The sequence below is a fragment of the Dreissena polymorpha genome, chromosome 7 (genome assembly GCF_020536995.1).
Source record: "Dreissena polymorpha isolate Duluth1 chromosome 7, UMN_Dpol_1.0, whole genome shotgun sequence".
In the NCBI taxonomy this organism is placed as follows: domain Eukaryota; kingdom Metazoa; phylum Mollusca; class Bivalvia; order Myida; family Dreissenidae; genus Dreissena; species Dreissena polymorpha.
In genome coordinates this window covers 50,197,337-50,216,138 of record NC_068361.1, presented here as the reverse complement: position 1 = coordinate 50,216,138, position 18,802 = coordinate 50,197,337, and the positions used below count along the sequence as shown (strand labels likewise).

Below are 18,802 nucleotides of genomic sequence, written 5' to 3'. Positions count from 1 at the left end.
AATAACTATACTTTATATCATAAGAACCTGTGTGGTAAACCTTGCCCGTTGAAAAGCTTTGATAGGCAAATAATTTGGGACAGAAACATCAAATTCACAAGAGATGTATTTGTCAGAAACACAATGCCCCCTACTGCGCCGCTTTGATTTATATTCATTTTTTTTATCATTTGGCAGGTACAGATAATTATCTGCCTTTTAAGCTTATTACTTCCCTTAGATTTTTTTTAAAATTTTACTTTTGACCTTGACCTTTCACCACTCAAAACGTGCAGCTCCAGGAGATACACATGAATGCCAAATATCAAGTTGCTATGTTCAATATTGCAAAAGTTATGAAGAAGGTTAAAGTTTTGGGACACACACACAGACACATACAATGGCAGACGGGCCAAAAACAATATACCCCCGATTATTCGATCCGGGGGCATAACAACTTTATGTACACACTGCAAAAAACAGACCAACGCTAATAACAAGGAGACTGCAATATCTAGTTTTGATCTTGCCAATCTATGTTACAAGTTTTGAACTTGCTATTTGCCCAGCATAGATGGGTACAACATAACAAATGGTACTTAAGCATTAGTAATACAACATTATGTAACCAGAGCATGAAACAGTCTTGACATTAAGTGCAGACTGGGATTAATCTGGTAACTATACTTTAGCATGTCTAGATTAAGGTCACAAGTTTTGTACTTGTCCTTTGCCCAGAAAAGACATGCATAGGAATCCTACAAGTACAGAAACAATGTCTGGTCAAATTGGAATCTTTGTCACCAATATGTGATGCACGCTAACTTCAAAATCTGGTCTGAATGTCCAAATGTCTGTCAAGACATTTTTAGCCAGATTTGTCTGACAAATTTGGTGGAGTTTGAGAAAACTAACAGTCACTTGTCAAAAAGTGACTGTACCGGTATGTCTCTACATGCCCAACAGGGGGCCAGATGCTCATGAAGGGCATTAAAAACCCTTAAATAAAGCAAAACAATAAGAGACACAACAGCTATAAGTAAATGAACCATTCATCTAAAGACAGCACACAACAACAGGGAGCAAGCAAGTACTTCCCACCTTTCTTGGAAGGTTTCTTTGCAGATGAGCCCCCTCCAAGCTGACCGTTTACGTCCTGCAATCGCTTCTCAAGCTCCTGCCTCTTCTCCAGCTGCACCTGCTGCTTTGACTTGCCTGGAGTGCGCTTGGCTGAAACATAATGTTACCTCAACCAGGGGTTTTTTTTACTAAGAAAGTGACGCTGATATTCGGCGTCTTCCCCTACCAGAATTTTTCCCCTTAAAATACAATTTCCCCACCAAAAATATCATTTTTCACCAAAATATAATATTTTCACTCAAAGAAATGTTTATTTTTCCTTGGGGCATTCGACAATTATCCAATTTGCACCATGTACAACGAATTCGCGCTCTCTCTCTCTCCAGACGAACACACAACATCTGGGAATCCCAGTTATTCTAAATATAGCTCTTAAATAACGTCATGTAAACTGGGCAACTAATCGTAATAATCATGTGACTATTTTACTGGATACCGGTCTTGCGCGAGAAGGGTGTTTCGTCAATTAATTACCGGAAACAAGTCGAATTTTCATCCGGGCTATGTGCAAGCCGAGGTATAAACGTGAAAACAGAAAAAAATGTCTCACAATTAGCGTTCTTACACAAACAAAATAAAACATTCGAACTCGGAAGATACTGAACGCATCGAGGCATTTTTTAAGAAAGAATCATCGAAAACCGTTATAACCCAGCAGGATTCCGAGGTAATCAACATCGAACATTGTGAAAGTGAAAGTAGACAATCGGCAGCTGCCGCTCCTTTCCCTTCCAATACTGTAGCAAATCAAGATCGTCAACCCATTCATCATGAAATTGAAATCACAAAATTGACATCGTCCCCCGGCCCCAGTACAAAAATATAGTTGAAAACATTTCCCATTATTAGATCTACACCTGCAACTTTATTAAGGACTTTGACTTTAATACCTGTTAAATGTGTTTAAGAACAAAAAGGACAGAGACAAGTCTCTTTTGATGAGTAATAGACATTGAAATGAACAGTTTTTATTTTTTCCCCTAATATCTCTCTTTCGCACTCTTTTTTTCCCCTTTCACCCAGCGTCTTCCCCTTTCTCTAAAAAAAAAACCCTGCCTCAACACAATCAAACATTTGACATCAAGTTGAAATCTGAAAACAGAAATGAAACAAGAATCCCTATGACCAACAATTATGTCCCTGGTTGGAGCTCGATAGCCCGTTACTAAAGCAAAATTGTAAAATTTAAATCATTGTTGGGTGAAATGGGTGGATAGGGAATGGTCAATAACAACAAATGTGACATGACTATGGAAACATATGTAGCAAGATGTGTTGATGGTAGATGAAACCTTTAAATGTACTGAACCTGTCACAAATTGATAAGTTTCAAAATTATGTCAAGGTCATATTGAAAGTGAGGTTGGCAGATATGGGTGGATTGGGATTGGTATTAAACATAAGTGTGAAAAGTCTGGTTGAAAGACTAAACAGTTCAGCACTTTCAAGTCAAGACCAATAAGTGTATACCTTCTTTGATTCTGGCAGGGCATAGCTTGTACTTACTGTAACTGCGAGGTTTCTTCTTTAAACAAGCCATAACATAAGCCTCCAGCTCCCGCAATGTTGAGGGTTTGAGTTTTTCGAAGTCAATCTCGATTTCATCCGGATTGGAATCTCTCAAGGTTGGCTCTCTGGACTGTATTATATGCACGACTCGACCAAGCTTATCACCTACAATGGATAAGAGTTAAATATGAATACAGTGAGTGAAAATGATAATGTTAGCCAGCTTCATTTGGTTCAGTACTTTACAACATACATTTACATCTGGAAACAACATAAATAGCAGTTATGAACACAGATTTTACAATGTTTGCTATACAAAACTATCAGAATTTTATGTCACCAGGGAAAAAACAGTCCAATGTAAAAAACATGCAGACTGCGAATATACCCTTTTCCCAAAATGTGGCAAAAAATTCCCAATTTCCAAAAAAAAAAAAGTGTTTATTTTTTTTTTGAAAGAAGTCTTATGTGTATTTTATATCAATTTTAATTCAATTACATCTAACAAAGTATTATATGATTTTTTCTTTTAATATGAATGATTATAAAGGGTTATATCAAATTTAGTATTTGCCTAATCAGTGGACTTTTCGTGTGGAAAAAAGGCTAATGAATTTATTTTCCCAATTTCATGAAAATGCCGATAAAATTCCCAATTCCAAAGCCATGGGCTATCTTCCCAAAAAGTGGGGAAAAAACCCTGGCAAAACATAAACTTATTTCTAAACTAGTAATAATGCAACCAGTGTTTTTTTTATGGCAATTTCGGGGCCGATATTCGGCCCGAATCCCCTAAAAAAAAGAGTATATATTTTCCCCCCATTTTGTAAAAAAATCCCCTCCAGAAGTAAAAAAAAAAAAAATTTTTTTTTTTAGAAAGAACTGTTTCATAATCATGACATATATATCTCTAATTTATTTCATAAATAACTAACAAAGTATATAACTATAAATTATATGATTTTAAATTATTATAAAGTGTTATATTAAATTAGATTCCAAATTAGTGGACTTTTCACATGAATTGCATTTTTCTCCCAAAATGGCCAGGAAAAGGCCTTATATATGTATATTGTGTCAATATTTGTTGATAAAAACATTCCAATTTGGTCCATTTTATTGATAAACAAGGGCTGTTTGTAAAACATGCATGCCCCCCATATGGGCTCTCCGTTGTAGTGAGAGCCATTGTGTGAATATGTTTTTTGTCACTGTGACCTTGACCTTTGACCTAGTGACCTGAAAATCAATACAGCGATTTTCCTCCTTCTTTATAAAGTACCGGTAAACGGTACTTTCCCAATCGAACGAAAATTCCCAAATTCCCAAAACGGTACTTTCCCAATCAAGCGAAAATTCCCAAATTCCCAATCGGCATCTGGAAAAATCCCAATCAGCGTCCGAATTTTTTCTCAAAACGATAGAAAGTTTCGTAAAAAACCAACTTTCGGCGAGCGAACAAAGAAAATCGTATAGTTGTGTGTAACCACGCGCTCGATTAATTTCGGGTTTTATTATTCAGCGCATTCAATCAATAGAGTTGTTACTGTTTCCGGTTCTTTTGCCAGGCAGCCAGCGTACTGTTTTACGTCGGTTTGTAACCTTATCGCAGTTTGAAATGAGTCATAATAGCAAATATTATGCCAAAAAACCAATCGGAACCATCTATCACAGGACACATTGACAGCAATAATGATGCTGTGCAGGGAGGGATGCAAGCAACTGAGTGATGATCAAACATCAAAGATTGTTGAAATTTTCACAAAAATGAAAGAGAGAGACATTGCTTTAAAAGAGATTAAAACAACTAGTAATTGATTTGGTGTGTTCTTTATAATATTTTGTTATTTATATAAACTTTATAACTTAATGGTCATTAAGGCATGCCTGCAAATGATTATTTAAATGGGTATGTTCAATTAAGTATGAACTGTATGATGTATTCAATAAGACCCAAACTTCACGACGCGATTTTCCCAATTTCAGGATTTCACGACTCGATTTTTCCCAATTTTGAGGTTTTCACGACTCAATTTTTCCCAATCGGACCGGTACGGGTACTTTTCCCAATTGGACAAGGAAAATCGCTGCAATAGGGGTCATCTGCCAGTCATGATCAATGTACCTATAAAGTTTCATAAGCATTCTTGAGTAATCATCCGGACACCATTTTACTATTTCGGGTCACCGTGACCTTGACCTTTTACCTAGTGACCTGAAAATCAATAGGGGCCATCTGCGAGTCATCATCATTCTACCTATCAAGTTTCATGATCCTAGGAATAAGCGTTCTTCAGTTATCATCTGGAAACCATTTTACTATTTCGGGTCATCGTGACCTTGACCTTTGACCTAGAGACCTGAAAATCAATAGGGGTCATCTGCGAGTCATGATCAATCTACCTATCAAGTTTCATGATCCTAGGCCTAAGCGTTCTTGAGTTATCATCCGGATTTTAATATTTCAGGTCACTGTGACCTTGACCTTTGACCTAGTGACCTCAAAATCAATAGGGGTCATCTGCGAGTCCTGATCAATCTACCTATCAAGTTTCATGATCCTAGGCCTAAGCGTTCTTGAGTTATCATCCGGAAACCATTTTACTATTTCGGGTCACTGTGTCCTTGACCTTTGACCTAGTGACCTGAAAATCAATAGGGGTCATCTGTGAGTCATGATCAATCTACCTATCAAGTTTTATGATCCTAGGCCTTAGAGTTCTTGAGTTATCATCCGGAAACCATTTTACTATTTTGGGTCACAGTGACCTTGACCTTTGACCTAGTGACCTCAAAATCAATAGGGGTCATCTGCGAGTCATGATCAATGTACCTATGAAGTTTCATGATCCTAGGCCCAAGCGTTCTTGAGTTATCGTCTGACAACCACCTGGTGGACGGACCGACAGACCGACATGAGCAAAGCAATAAAGAGGGGACATAAAAATGCTCAAATTTGCCAATGAATCGATAAAAAAAACTCAATTCGACTCAAAATGGCTAAGAAAACTGAGACTGTGCATGAAGGCTGAACTGTCTGAAACTAATGTTGAAAAAATCATTGATATAAATATTTCAGAAAAAGGACTGAGACATTCTACTGTGAATATTATATTCATACAAACATGTGTATTCATATAATAAACAAGGGACAAAATTGTCACAAAACCAGGTTTTCATTGTGAAAAAAAAATCTGATAAAGGGAGAAAACTCAAACTGAACTTTTGAAATGACCAAAAAAAATTAACCCCCTTTGTAAGTTTTTTTTTTTTTTTTAAATCTAATTTTAGTCGTGGCGACCTTGACATTGGAGATATTGACGTGATTCTTTCGTGGGACACACCGTCCCATGATGAACAAATGTGCCAAATGATTTTAAAATCTCACAATGAATGACATAGTTATGGCCAGGACAAGCTCATTTATGGCCATTTTTGACCTTTGAACTAAAAGTGTGACCTTGACCTTGGAGATATCGACGTAATTATTTCGCGCGACACACCGTCCAATGATGGTGAACAAATGTGCCAAATGATTTTAAAATCTGACGATGAACGACATAGTTATGGCTCGGACAAGCTCATTTATGGCCATTTTTGACCTTTGAACTCAAAGTGTGACCTTGACCTTGGAGATATCGACGTAATTATTTCGCGCGACACACCGTCCAATGATGGTGAACAAATGTGCCAAATGATTTTAAAATCTGACAATGAACGACATAGTTATGGCCCGGACAAGCTTATTCCGCCAGCCCGCCCGCATTCGCCAATCTAATAACCAGTTTTTTCCTTCGGAAAACCTGGTTAATAAAATTACATATAAAAGAGTGAATTGTTAATTTTCCCCTTTTCCTAAAAACCGACGCATTTTTTCCCCTTTGGACGGGCCCCGCCACCATTCCCATATAAGTGAAAAAAAACACTGGCAACCTTATGTAACCAGAGCATGAAACAGTCTTGAGAAATGAACTGCAGACTGGGATTAATCTGGTAAATATACTTTAGCATGTCTAGATTAAGGTTACAAGTTGTGTACTTAACCTTTGCCCAGCAAAGACAGGCAATTTCATTCTCAAATCTTTCAAACAGCGACTTTTCTTAATGACATTTTCTGTAACCAGAGAATGAAGCAGTCAGATGCAAGAAACAAGCAGACTGCAATTCGTCTTGGTTTGATCTAGCTAACCTAGATTAAGGTTAAAAGTATTTCACCTTGCCCAGCTAAGATGGACACAACAGAACAAAGGCAACTTATTTCTAAACTCAGGCTTTTTCCGCCCTATGCCATGGGTCCGAAATTCGGCCCCATTCCCAATGCAAATCAGTTGTTTTTTTCCCAATTGGAAAAAAATTCTCAATTCCAAAAAAAAAAAAAAAAATTTTTTTTTTTTTTACCTTAAAATATATAAGTTAACCTGATCCGGTGTAGAAAATAGAAAGTGTTGCATAATTAAATTATCTGTTGCTTTGAATTTGTTTTAAAAACTGTAAAATATGTTAATGATTATTTAAACCTTGCCTTATTTTCCTCAAAATCCGGCGCTTCACACGATTTTTTTCACCTCAAAAAGGCCAGGCCTTTTCCCCAAATTCAGATTAAAAAACCTGCACTTATCTCACATTTTCATAATACTTTGTAAAATTTTAATAATAAGTTATCAAAATAGTCGTTATTTACCAGTTAATGGCTTCTTTGAAATATAAGAAACACTATTTACATGCGATAATTTTTCCCAATTGAGCCAATTTTGCGAATAAATTTTGTCCCAAAATGGGGGTTTTCACAACGCGAAATTCCCAAAATTCCAGAGTGGCGTATTCCCAAATTGGAGTGGAAAAAGCCTGAAACTAGTAATAATGCAACTTCATGTAACCAGAGCATGAAACAGTCTTGAGAAATGAACTGCAGACTGGGATTAATCTGGTAAATATACTTAAGCATGACTAGATTAAGGTTACAAGTTGTGTACTTAACCTTTGCCCAGCAAAGACAGGCTATTTCATTCTCAATTCTTTCAAACAGGACTTTTCTTAATAACATTTTCTGTAACCAGAGTATGAAGCAGTCAGATGCAAGAAACAAGCAAGACTGCAAATCGTCTTGGTTTGATCTAGCTAATCTAGATTAAGGTTACAAGTATTTCACCTGCTCTTTGCCAAGCTACATGTAAGATGGGCACAACATAATAAAACTTACTTATTTCTAAACTAGTAATAATGCAACTTCATGTAACCAGAGCATGAAACAGTCTTGAGAAATGAACTGCAGACTGGGATTTATCTGGTCAATATACTCTAGCATGTCTAGATTAAGGTTACAAGTTGTGTACTTAACCTTTGCCCAGCAAAGACAGGCAATTTCATTCTCAAATCGTTCAAACAGCGACTTTTCTTAATAACATTTTCTGTAACCAGAGCATGAAGCAGCCAGATGCAAGAAACAAGCAAGACTGCAATTAGTCTTTGTTTGATCTAGATTAAGATAACAAGTATTTCACTTGCTCTTTGCCCAGCTAAGCTGGGCACAACATAACAAAGGCAACTTATTTCTTAACCAGGGCTGTAACGAATACACTAGGTAATGAATACAATACGTATCACGAATACAGGGTGGCGAATACGAATATTTATTCATGAATATGAATTTCAATGAACAAAAGTAATACTGACAACTAGACATGACACTATATAGTATGAAACCAGTGCTCCAGCTAGGCCTTAATCGAAGGGCGCCGCGCCCTGCCCTCCCGAACCACCGCCCTGCCGCCCCCCCCTAAAAAAAAAAAAAAAAAAAAATTTTTTTTTTTTTTTTTTTTTTTTACATAATGATAATTCATAAATCCCTTATTACATTGTAATTAGTTTAATCCTCATTGTAGACATTATCTTAGAATGGTTTAATAATAATGGGAATAATACAATTATTTATAACATGCAATAGGAAGCATTCCAGAAACACCCGTGCGCTCGAACGTGCCCTTTTCACAAAATACTGCGCGTCGAAAGTGCCCTTTTGACAAAAAACTGCGCGTTGAAAGTGCCCTTTTGACAAAAAAGCCCCCCTGCCCTTTTCAAATCCTAGCTGGAGCACTGTGAAACTATGGGTATTTGTCAATTTGATTAATTGAGTATCATTGCATACTGAAAATATGAAATATAACACTTTCAAATAACAACACTGACTAGAACTGCTTAAACTTTGAACACAGCGCCAGACAAACAACGTGTATTTGGCAGGCAGGTCAACAATATCAATAGCATTCCCTTTGCTACTAGGCTCCATGTTTGTTGATAAGTTGCACGATCATTGGTGTAAAGATTAACAAAAAATAAATTCCATCTGCCAATCTTTTGTGTGTGTTTGAGCATCAAAGCACTCATATTTGCCTAAATAAACATTAAACAATTATCGAAAGATTTTTCAATTCAATGTAGTAAATATTCAACCCGTGCCCGCCATTATTGTTGATAATCTCACTGTGTATCATAGTGGATGAGGTAAACATGATGAAAAACGCTGGAATAAGGAGAACATTTTAATATAGGGGTTTATTGTATGAACCTTCATTTGAAAGGTAAGATCAGATGATTAAACTTTCAAACTCAAAACCACGTTGTTTGTATTCGCCAAATATTCGGTTCGGAGGTGGAGAATAACGAATCAGTTCGTCCACAGCCGTATTCGAGTAATTCAAATGTATCGTTACAGCCCAATTCTTAACTATTATTTCTTAACAAGTTATACAACCATATGTAACCAGAGCATGAAACAGTTCTGACAAATGTTGCAGACTGGGATTAATCTGGTAACTATACTTTAGCATGTCTAGATTAAGGTTACAAGTTGTGTACTTGCCCTTTGCCCAGCAAAGACAGGCAATTTCATTTTCATTCTCAAATCGTTCAAACAGCAACTTTTCTGTATAACATTTTCTGTAACCAGAGTATGAAGCAGCCAGATGCATAAAACATGCACACTGCAATTTGTCTTTGTTTGATCTAGCCAATCTGCAGGGTTTTTTTTGGCTTGATTTTATAGCCGAAATTCGGCTATGTTCCCAATCCCAAAAAGTATACTTTTTTCCCAAAATGTGGCAAAAAATTCCCAATTTCCAAAAAAAAAAAAAAAAAAAAAAAAAATTTTTTTTTTTTTTTTTTTTTTTAGAAAGAAGTGTCTAATTTATCTCAATTTTAATTCAATTACATCTAACAAAGCATTATATGATTTTGTTCTTTTAATTTGAATGATTATAAAGACTTATATCAAATTTAGTATTTCCCTAATCAGTGGACTTTTCGTTTGGAATAAAAAGGCTAATGAATTTATTTTCCCAATTTCATGAAAATGCCGATAAAATTCCCAATTCCAAAGTCATGGGCTATCTTCCCAAAAAGTAGAAAAAAACAACCTTAATCTAGATTAAGGTTACAAGTATTTCACTTGCTCTTTGCCCAGCTAAGATGGGCACAACATAATCTAACTTACTTATTTCTAAACAAGTAATACTGCAACCTTGTGTAACCAGAGCATGAAACAGTCTTGACAAATGAACTGCAGACTGGGATTAATCTGGTAAATATACTTTAGCATGTCTAGATTAAGGTTAAAAGTTGTGTACTTGCCCTTTGCCCAGCAAAGACAGGCAACTTCATATACAAATTGTTTAACAGTAAATTTTCTAAATAACATTTTCTGTACCCTGGGCAGGAAACATGCAAATAAGCATGCCTATCCGTAGTATTTAGCCATCTAAATGAATACATACGAATTTTGGATGAGAAAAAAACAACACAACACACAATTGTGTTTTATGTAAATCAATAGTGCTGCAACAATATACCGGTATATCGGTATATATCGCAATACGCATATTGTATTGCGATACAATGTTCATCATACCGGTGCGAACATTTTACAAAAAATCATTCACATTTCATCCAGAAAAGCCATCCGGAATAATGATATCATGGTAAACAAAACAAAGCGGTGTAAATAATTTTTTACGTAAAAATAGCATTCTAAAAAGTGTATTATACCAGCGATTTTCCTCCTTCTTTATAAAGTACCGGTAAACGGTACTTTCCCAATCGAACGAAAATTCCCAAATTCCCAAAACGGTACTTTCCCAATCGAGCGAAAATTCCCAAATTCCCAATCGGCATCTGGAAAAATCCCAATCAGCGTCCGAATTTTTTATCAAAACGATAGAAAGTTTCGTAAAAAACCAACTTTCGGCGAGCGAACAAAGAAAATCGTATAGTTGTGTGTAACCACGCGCTCGATTAATTTCGGGTTTTATTATTCAGCGCATTCAATCAATAGAGTTGTTACTGTTTCCGGTTCTTTTGCCAGGCAGCCAGCGTACTGTTTTACGTCGGTTTGTAACCTTATCGTAGTTTGAAATGAGTCATAATAGCAAATATTATGCCAAAAAACCAATCGGAACCATCTATCACAGGACACATTGACAGCAATAATGATGCTGTGCAGGGAGGGATGCAAGCAACTGAGTGATGATCAAACATCAAAGATTGTTGAAATTTTCACAAAAATGAAAGAGAGAGACATTGCTTTAAAAGAGATTAAAACAACTAGTAATTGATTTGGTGTGTTCTTTATAATATTTTGTTATTTATATAAACTTTATAACTTAATGGTCATTAAGGCATGCCTGCAAATGATTATTTAAATGGGTATGTTCAATTAAGTATGAACTGTATGATGTATTCAATAAGACCCAATTTTCACGACGCGATTTTCCCAATTTCAGGATTTCACGACTCGATTTTTCCCAATTTTGAGGTTTTCACGACTCAATTTTTCCCAATCGGACCGGTACGGGTACTTTTCCCAATTGGACAAGGAAAATCGCTGTATACGGAGTAGCGTTGTTACATGGGAGCATTCGTTTGATGCTTTGAACAGATAATCGTTAAATTAATTGTGTACAACTGTTAACTGCTAACGCGACAATACAAAATTATAGCGTCAAATAAAAAGTGCTTTATCCTTTGTCTCAATAAAAAGCGCGCGAAAATTATGCAGACATGTAGAACGTCGCATGGAAAGTATGGGTGTATTTTGTGTTGTATAAAAGCGGGAACATCACGTCAGGCGAATGACGCGTGTTCAGTGAAAATAAAACGCCCCAGTTGGACGTAATTTCATCACATCTTTAAATAGTAACAAATGCGAAAATATATTTGATACTTAAGAAAATGTGCCAATGTTTGTGTTTCTTTTTATTCTTGAGAACATTTATAGTAAATATTTACCAGAGTTTGCTTTAAAACTGGAATATACAGGATTATCGGGTAATTGGCGAGTTATAATTCTGGTACAAGTTAGCAATATATTGCGATATATTGCAATACAGGTTTTTGAACTGACAATATATTGCAATACGGTTTTGGGCGTATTGTTGCAGCACTATAAATCAATAGTTAAATGTGTATTCTTCGTTATAACAACAAAAACTGCATTTAAATAGACATTTTTTTATACAAAATACTGGCCAGACCCACCTGACTGTAGTAATCTGTTTCATGTCAGTGTTTGTTTTTTTATGAAATACAAATGTATTCGGCGTTTTTCGGCCCCATTCCCCCAATGTTTAGTTCATAAATTTTCCCCCCAAATATTTTTTTAATTCCCCTCTCGGAAGTGTTATTCAATTTTAATCAATACCTCATTTAAATACGTCTTTTGTTACGAATTTACTACAATTTTCCTGAACTGCATCCGCATGTTTATTTTAGCCTTTACCGCAAACCGTACGTAGTTCACTATCACGACTTTCGCTTTACGACATCTACCGCAAACCATACGTATTCCAACATGTTGCACAACAACAAAAGCCATCGTAAAAAAAATTGACAAATCTGTTTTAACTTAAAAATAAATTGATATTCTTTTCAAACAAGTACAACTTAAGTCAGTCTTCTTCAAATGCTGGCAGTGAAACGCCAGAAATGTCCTGTCAAGAGAGTGTTGAAAGACTGTTTAGTTTGCTCAACCTGCTTTGCACGCCACAGAGAAACAGGCTTGGGGAAGCTACACTGAAGTCCCTGATCAGACTTTGTCTGCACACGGAGACTTGGTGAAGACGAGGTCACCAGAATAATTGATAAATTCGCTGAAAAGCCCAGAAATGTATCCACAGCCGTATTCGAGTAATTCAAATGTATCGTTACAGCCCAATTCTTAACTATTATTTCTTAACAAGTTATACAACCATATGTAACCAGAGCATGAAACAGTTCTGACAAATGTTGCAGACTGGGATTAATCTGGTAACTATACTTTAGCATGTCTAGATTAAGGTTACAAGTTGTGTACTTGCCCTTTGCCCAGCAAAGACAGGCAATTTCATTTTCATTCTCAAATCGTTCAAACAGCAACTTTTCTGTATAACATTTTCTGTAACCAGAGTATGAAGCAGCCAGATGCATAAAACATGCACACTGCAATTTGTCTTTGTTTGATCTAGCCAATCTGCAGGGTTTTTTTTGGCTTGATTTTATAGCCGAAATTCGGCTATGTTCCCAATCCCAAAAAGTATACTTTTTTCCCAAAATGTGGCAAAAAATTCCCAATTTCCAAAAAAAAAAAAAAAAAAAAAAAAAGTTTTTTTTTTTTTTTTTTTTTTTAGAAAGAAGTGTCTAATTTATCTCAATTTTAATTCAATTACATCTAACAAAGCATTATATGATTTTGTTCTTTTAATTTGAATGATTATAAAGACTTATATCAAATTTAGTATTTCCCTAATCAGTGGACTTTTCGTTTGGAATAAAAAGGCTAATGAATTTATTTTCCCAATTTCATGAAAATGCCGATAAAATTCCCAATTCCAAAGTCATGGGCTATCTTCCCAAAAAGTAGAAAAAAACAACCTTAATCTAGATTAAGGTTACAAGTATTTCACTTGCTCTTTGCCCAGCTAAGATGGGCACAACATAATCTAACTTACTTATTTCTAAACAAGTAATACTGCAACCTTGTGTAACCAGAGCATGAAACAGTCTTGACAAATGAACTGCAGACTGGGATTAATCTGGTAAATATACTTTAGCATGTCTAGATTAAGGTTAAAAGTTGTGTACTTGCCCTTTGCCCAGCAAAGACAGGCAACTTCATATACAAATTGTTTAACAGTAAATTTTCTAAATAACATTTTCTGTACCCTGGGCAGGAAACATGCAAATAAGCATGCCTATCCGTAGTATTTAGCCATCTAAATGAATACATACGAATTTTGGATGAGAAAAAAACAACACAACACACAATTGTGTTTTATGTAAATCAATAGTGCTGCAACAATATACCGGTATATCGGTATATATCGCAATACGCATATTGTATTGCGATACAATGTTCATCATACCGGTGCGAACATTTTACAAAAAATCATTCACATTTCATCCAGAAAAGCCATCCGGAATAATGATATCATGGTAAACAAAACAAAGCGGTGTAAATAATTTTTTACGTAAAAATAGCATTCTAAAAAGTGTATTATACCAGCGATTTTCCTCCTTCTTTATAAAGTACCGGTAAACGGTACTTTCCCAATCGAACGAAAATTCCCAAATTCCCAAAACGGTACTTTCCCAATCGAGCGAAAATTCCCAAATTCCCAATCGGCATCTGGAAAAATCCCAATCAGCGTCCGAATTTTTTATCAAAACGATAGAAAGTTTCGTAAAAAACCAACTTTCGGCGAGCGAACAAAGAAAATCGTATAGTTGTGTGTAACCACGCGCTCGATTAATTTCGGGTTTTATTATTCAGCGCATTCAATCAATAGAGTTGTTACTGTTTCCGGTTCTTTTGCCAGGCAGCCAGCGTACTGTTTTACGTCGGTTTGTAACCTTATCGTAGTTTGAAATGAGTCATAATAGCAAATATTATGCCAAAAAACCAATCGGAACCATCTATCACAGGACACATTGACAGCAATAATGATGCTGTGCAGGGAGGGATGCAAGCAACTGAGTGATGATCAAACATCAAAGATTGTTGAAATTTTCACAAAAATGAAAGAGAGAGACATTGCTTTAAAAGAGATTAAAACAACTAGTAATTGATTTGGTGTGTTCTTTATAATATTTTGTTATTTATATAAACTTTATAACTTAATGGTCATTAAGGCATGCCTGCAAATGATTATTTAAATGGGTATGTTCAATTAAGTATGAACTGTATGATGTATTCAATAAGACCCAATTTTCACGACGCGATTTTCCCAATTTCAGGATTTCACGACTCGATTTTTCCCAATTTTGAGGTTTTCACGACTCAATTTTTCCCAATCGGACCGGTACGGGTACTTTTCCCAATTGGACAAGGAAAATCGCTGTATACGGAGTAGCGTTGTTACATGGGAGCATTCGTTTGATGCTTTGAACAGATAATCGTTAAATTAATTGTGTACAACTGTTAACTGCTAACGCGACAATACAAAATTATAGCGTCAAATAAAAAGTGCTTTATCCTTTGTCTCAATAAAAAGCGCGCGAAAATTATGCAGACATGTAGAACGTCGCATGGAAAGTATGGGTGTATTTTGTGTTGTATAAAAGCGGGAACATCACGTCAGGCGAATGACGCGTGTTCAGTGAAAATAAAACGCCCCAGTTGGACGTAATTTCATCACATCTTTAAATAGTAACAAATGCGAAAATATATTTGATACTTAAGAAAATGTGCCAATGTTTGTGTTTCTTTTTATTCTTGAGAACATTTATAGTAAATATTTACCAGAGTTTGCTTTAAAACTGGAATATACAGGATTATCGGGTAATTGGCGAGTTATAATTCTGGTACAAGTTAGCAATATATTGCGATATATTGCAATACAGGTTTTTGAACTGACAATATATTGCAATACGGTTTTGGGCGTATTGTTGCAGCACTATAAATCAATAGTTAAATGTGTATTCTTCGTTATAACAACAAAAACTGCATTTAAATAGACATTTTTTTATACAAAATACTGGCCAGACCCACCTGACTGTAGTAATCTGTTTCATGTCAGTGTTTGTTTTTTTATGAAATACAAATGTATTCGGCGTTTTTCGGCCCCATTCCCCCAATGTTTAGTTCATAAATTTTCCCCCCAAATATTTTTTTAATTCCCCTCTCGGAAGTGTTATTCAATTTTAATCAATACCTCATTTAAATACGTCTTTTGTTACGAATTTACTACAATTTTCCTGAACTGCATCCGCATGTTTATTTTAGCCTTTACCGCAAACCGTACGTAGTTCACTATCACGACTTTCGCTTTACGACATCTACCGCAAACCATACGTATTCCAACATGTTGCACAACAACAAAAGCCATCGTAAAAAAAATTGACAAATCTGTTTTAACTTAAAAATAAATTGATATTCTTTTCAAACAAGTACAACTTAAGTCAGTCTTCTTCAAATGCTGGCAGTGAAACGCCAGAAATGTCCTGTCAAGAGAGTGTTGAAAGACTGTTTAGTTTGCTCAACCTGCTTTGCACGCCACAGAGAAACAGGCTTGGGGAAGCTACACTGAAGTCCCTGATCAGACTTTGTCTGCACACGGAGACTTGGTGAAGACGAGGTCACCAGAATAATTGATAAATTCGCTGAAAAGCCCAGAAATGTTGAACTTTGAACATAACATGTTAATGAATAAAAGAGTTTGAATTATGTTTTTCTCCCTCTGTATGGTGAATTATAGTATTAAAACTTGATTTTGTACAGTTACTAGCTAAGCATAGAAATTTCCCCCTTTTAAGCGCGAATTTCCCCCCTCTCAGGGGACTCGACCCCCTTCCCCCAAAACTGAAAAAAAAAAACACTGCATGTACAATAATTTTTGTAATATCGTCCTTTTTGATTGGTTAATATGGTTTGTTACTATGCAAATGTGCTTGTTCTATAAAAAGAATCTTAGTGGATAAAAGAACCTCTTGCTCTTGTTGTTCTTAAAATATTTTTACATTTTTTGTTTCAATGTGGCATATAAAACATTTGAGAAATCTACAAATAAACCATAAGCAAAATAACACAGGGTTGGCATATTGACCGGTCAATTGAGTATTGACCGGGCCGGCGGTCAATACCCGGTTAAAACCGGTCAATACTGGTCATTACTGGTCTTTACTGGTCAATACTGGTCAATTGAAAATTGTAGCATTTAAACATTACAAAGGAGCCATTTTATATTAAATCAATAATTATTATGTAATGAATAAACTTTTTTTTCTGAGTTATTTATTGTAAAAAAAATCTTTAAAGCTGTAAACAGTTACTTCTTTATTATTTATGGAAACAGCCTCAAATACATAAGGACTAAGGCAATATCTTTATCTCAGTGTATCACATCTGTATTATTACTATTGTAGGTACCATAACATTTCACTTATCTATTGATATATCTATTTGATAAGCAGATGGACAAACAGAACTCTTGTGTATTCTAGGGTTATAAATCTGGCCTCATAGTTGGTAATATAATGCATGCAGTGTTATGTCTCTGATATTGACAATTAAGCAAATCTGCCCTTAGGCTATTTCATATCACTCACACAAGAAGATTACATTGTACTTGCTATTAATTTAATAGTTACTTCTAACTTGTTTCCTTTCTGTATTAAGAGGTTTTTTTCCCTTTCATATTAAAAAGTTCAATTGGTATTCAAATGAATAAACAATCAAAGTTCTTGATTTTGCCAACAAATAATGTTTTCCAATTGTGGGTCTACTCTTCTTTTCAATTATTTTTTTCTTTTAATAATTATTTCTTATTATGTTTTTTATTCTTATATCAATAAAAAATTAAAGTTTTTTTTCACTATTTTGTTTAAAAAGTATTCAAAGAAATCAATGCAAGAATACATGACAAGTAAGGATTGTGTCAAAAAGGTGCCATTTAAGGCCCTATTATCAGTTTTGGGTGCCCCAACCTGTATAGGTGAGAAGACTGTTAGAAGACTGTGGGGACAGTGGGGTATGAGGAACAACTCATACACAGTAATTGACAGGTTCTTGTTGAATCAAGCACAGAATTATGTGAGCATCATAATTCATTAGAATTGAAAAAAAGTTCAATCAACCAGAAAAATCAAATTGACCAACTTTGACTTATATGCAAAATTTTGAGAGATTGGCCTACAAATTGCATGAACAGGTATAAAATAGTGGGTATTAATAGCTTAAGACATTATTGGCAACATGTCTGTTTAATTTATATTATCAATATTGTTTAATAAGGCATGGAATGTAAATTAAAATTGGGGGTAAAGTTCAATCGACCAGTATTGACCAGTAATGACCACTTCAGGAGTATTGACCGGGGCGGTTTTAACCGGTAAAAACCGCCGGTTAAAACCGGGGGCGGTCGATTGGTGCCAACCCTGAAATAACATAATTATGTGTTATAGGTTACACGTTTAACCAGCAATACAACTTTCTGTAACCAGAGCATGAAACAGTCTTCACATTAAGAGCAGACTGGGATTAATCTGGTAACTTTACTATAGCATGTCTAGATTAAGGTTACAAGTTTGAACTTGCCCTTTGCCCAGCTAAGACATGCATAGAAATTCCACAAATACAGGTATGACAGGTCAATTTCATTTTCACCTTTGAAATTGAAGGTGTAAAAGAAAGAATATTTTAAGCACATCTCAGAATAGCGTATAATTAGAGACATTTTCTAATTCCTTCAAAAATGTTTTGTCCTCACAGATGCACTTTTTCATTTTCCTATAATCAGGGGTGTGATTGAGGTGAAGTCTGAGGGGAGGAAATTTCTGTAGACTGATTTTGACTACCCGAACCACGTAACGCAATGACAAACCTTTAAACAGATTTTTAAATAAACACCATCTTAAACTTATCAACAAGATTTGTTTATGAAAATCTTTTTAAAATCACCTAACATTATGCAAAGTTACCAGTATTATTTGTGATCAAAATCAATGAGTGTTCCGATACCTGTGAACAATGACGGCAATCTTTCGTTTGAGCTCAATGCCTTTAAATTCTACACAAGGTCAACAATGTTAAATTGTTAAAGTAACGACAATTTACCACAGCTTACGTAGTTCAAGATTTTTTCACATGAATAGAATATGACTTCAGCCTTAACAAGACAGTCTATCTTCCTACCATTCAGAAAGTGGCATC

General features: G+C 35.3%; 1 protein-coding gene across 9 annotated transcripts in view; it reads right to left on the bottom strand.

Moving 5' to 3' along the window:
* LOC127839436 (bromodomain-containing protein 2-like) overlaps positions 1 to 18,802 on the bottom strand; it is a 65,102-nt gene that overhangs the window by 23,562 nt on the left and 22,738 nt on the right. For all 9 annotated transcript variants that reach the window (XM_052367815.1, XM_052367813.1, XM_052367807.1 and 6 more), the window contains exons 12-13: positions 2,626 to 2,793; positions 1,081 to 1,209 (exon numbers count right to left, since the gene is read on the bottom strand). In XM_052367815.1, coding sequence (XP_052223775.1) covers positions 1,081 to 1,209; positions 2,626 to 2,793 — 297 coding nt within the window. The remainder of the gene's footprint in view (positions 1 to 1,080; positions 1,210 to 2,625; positions 2,794 to 18,802) is intronic.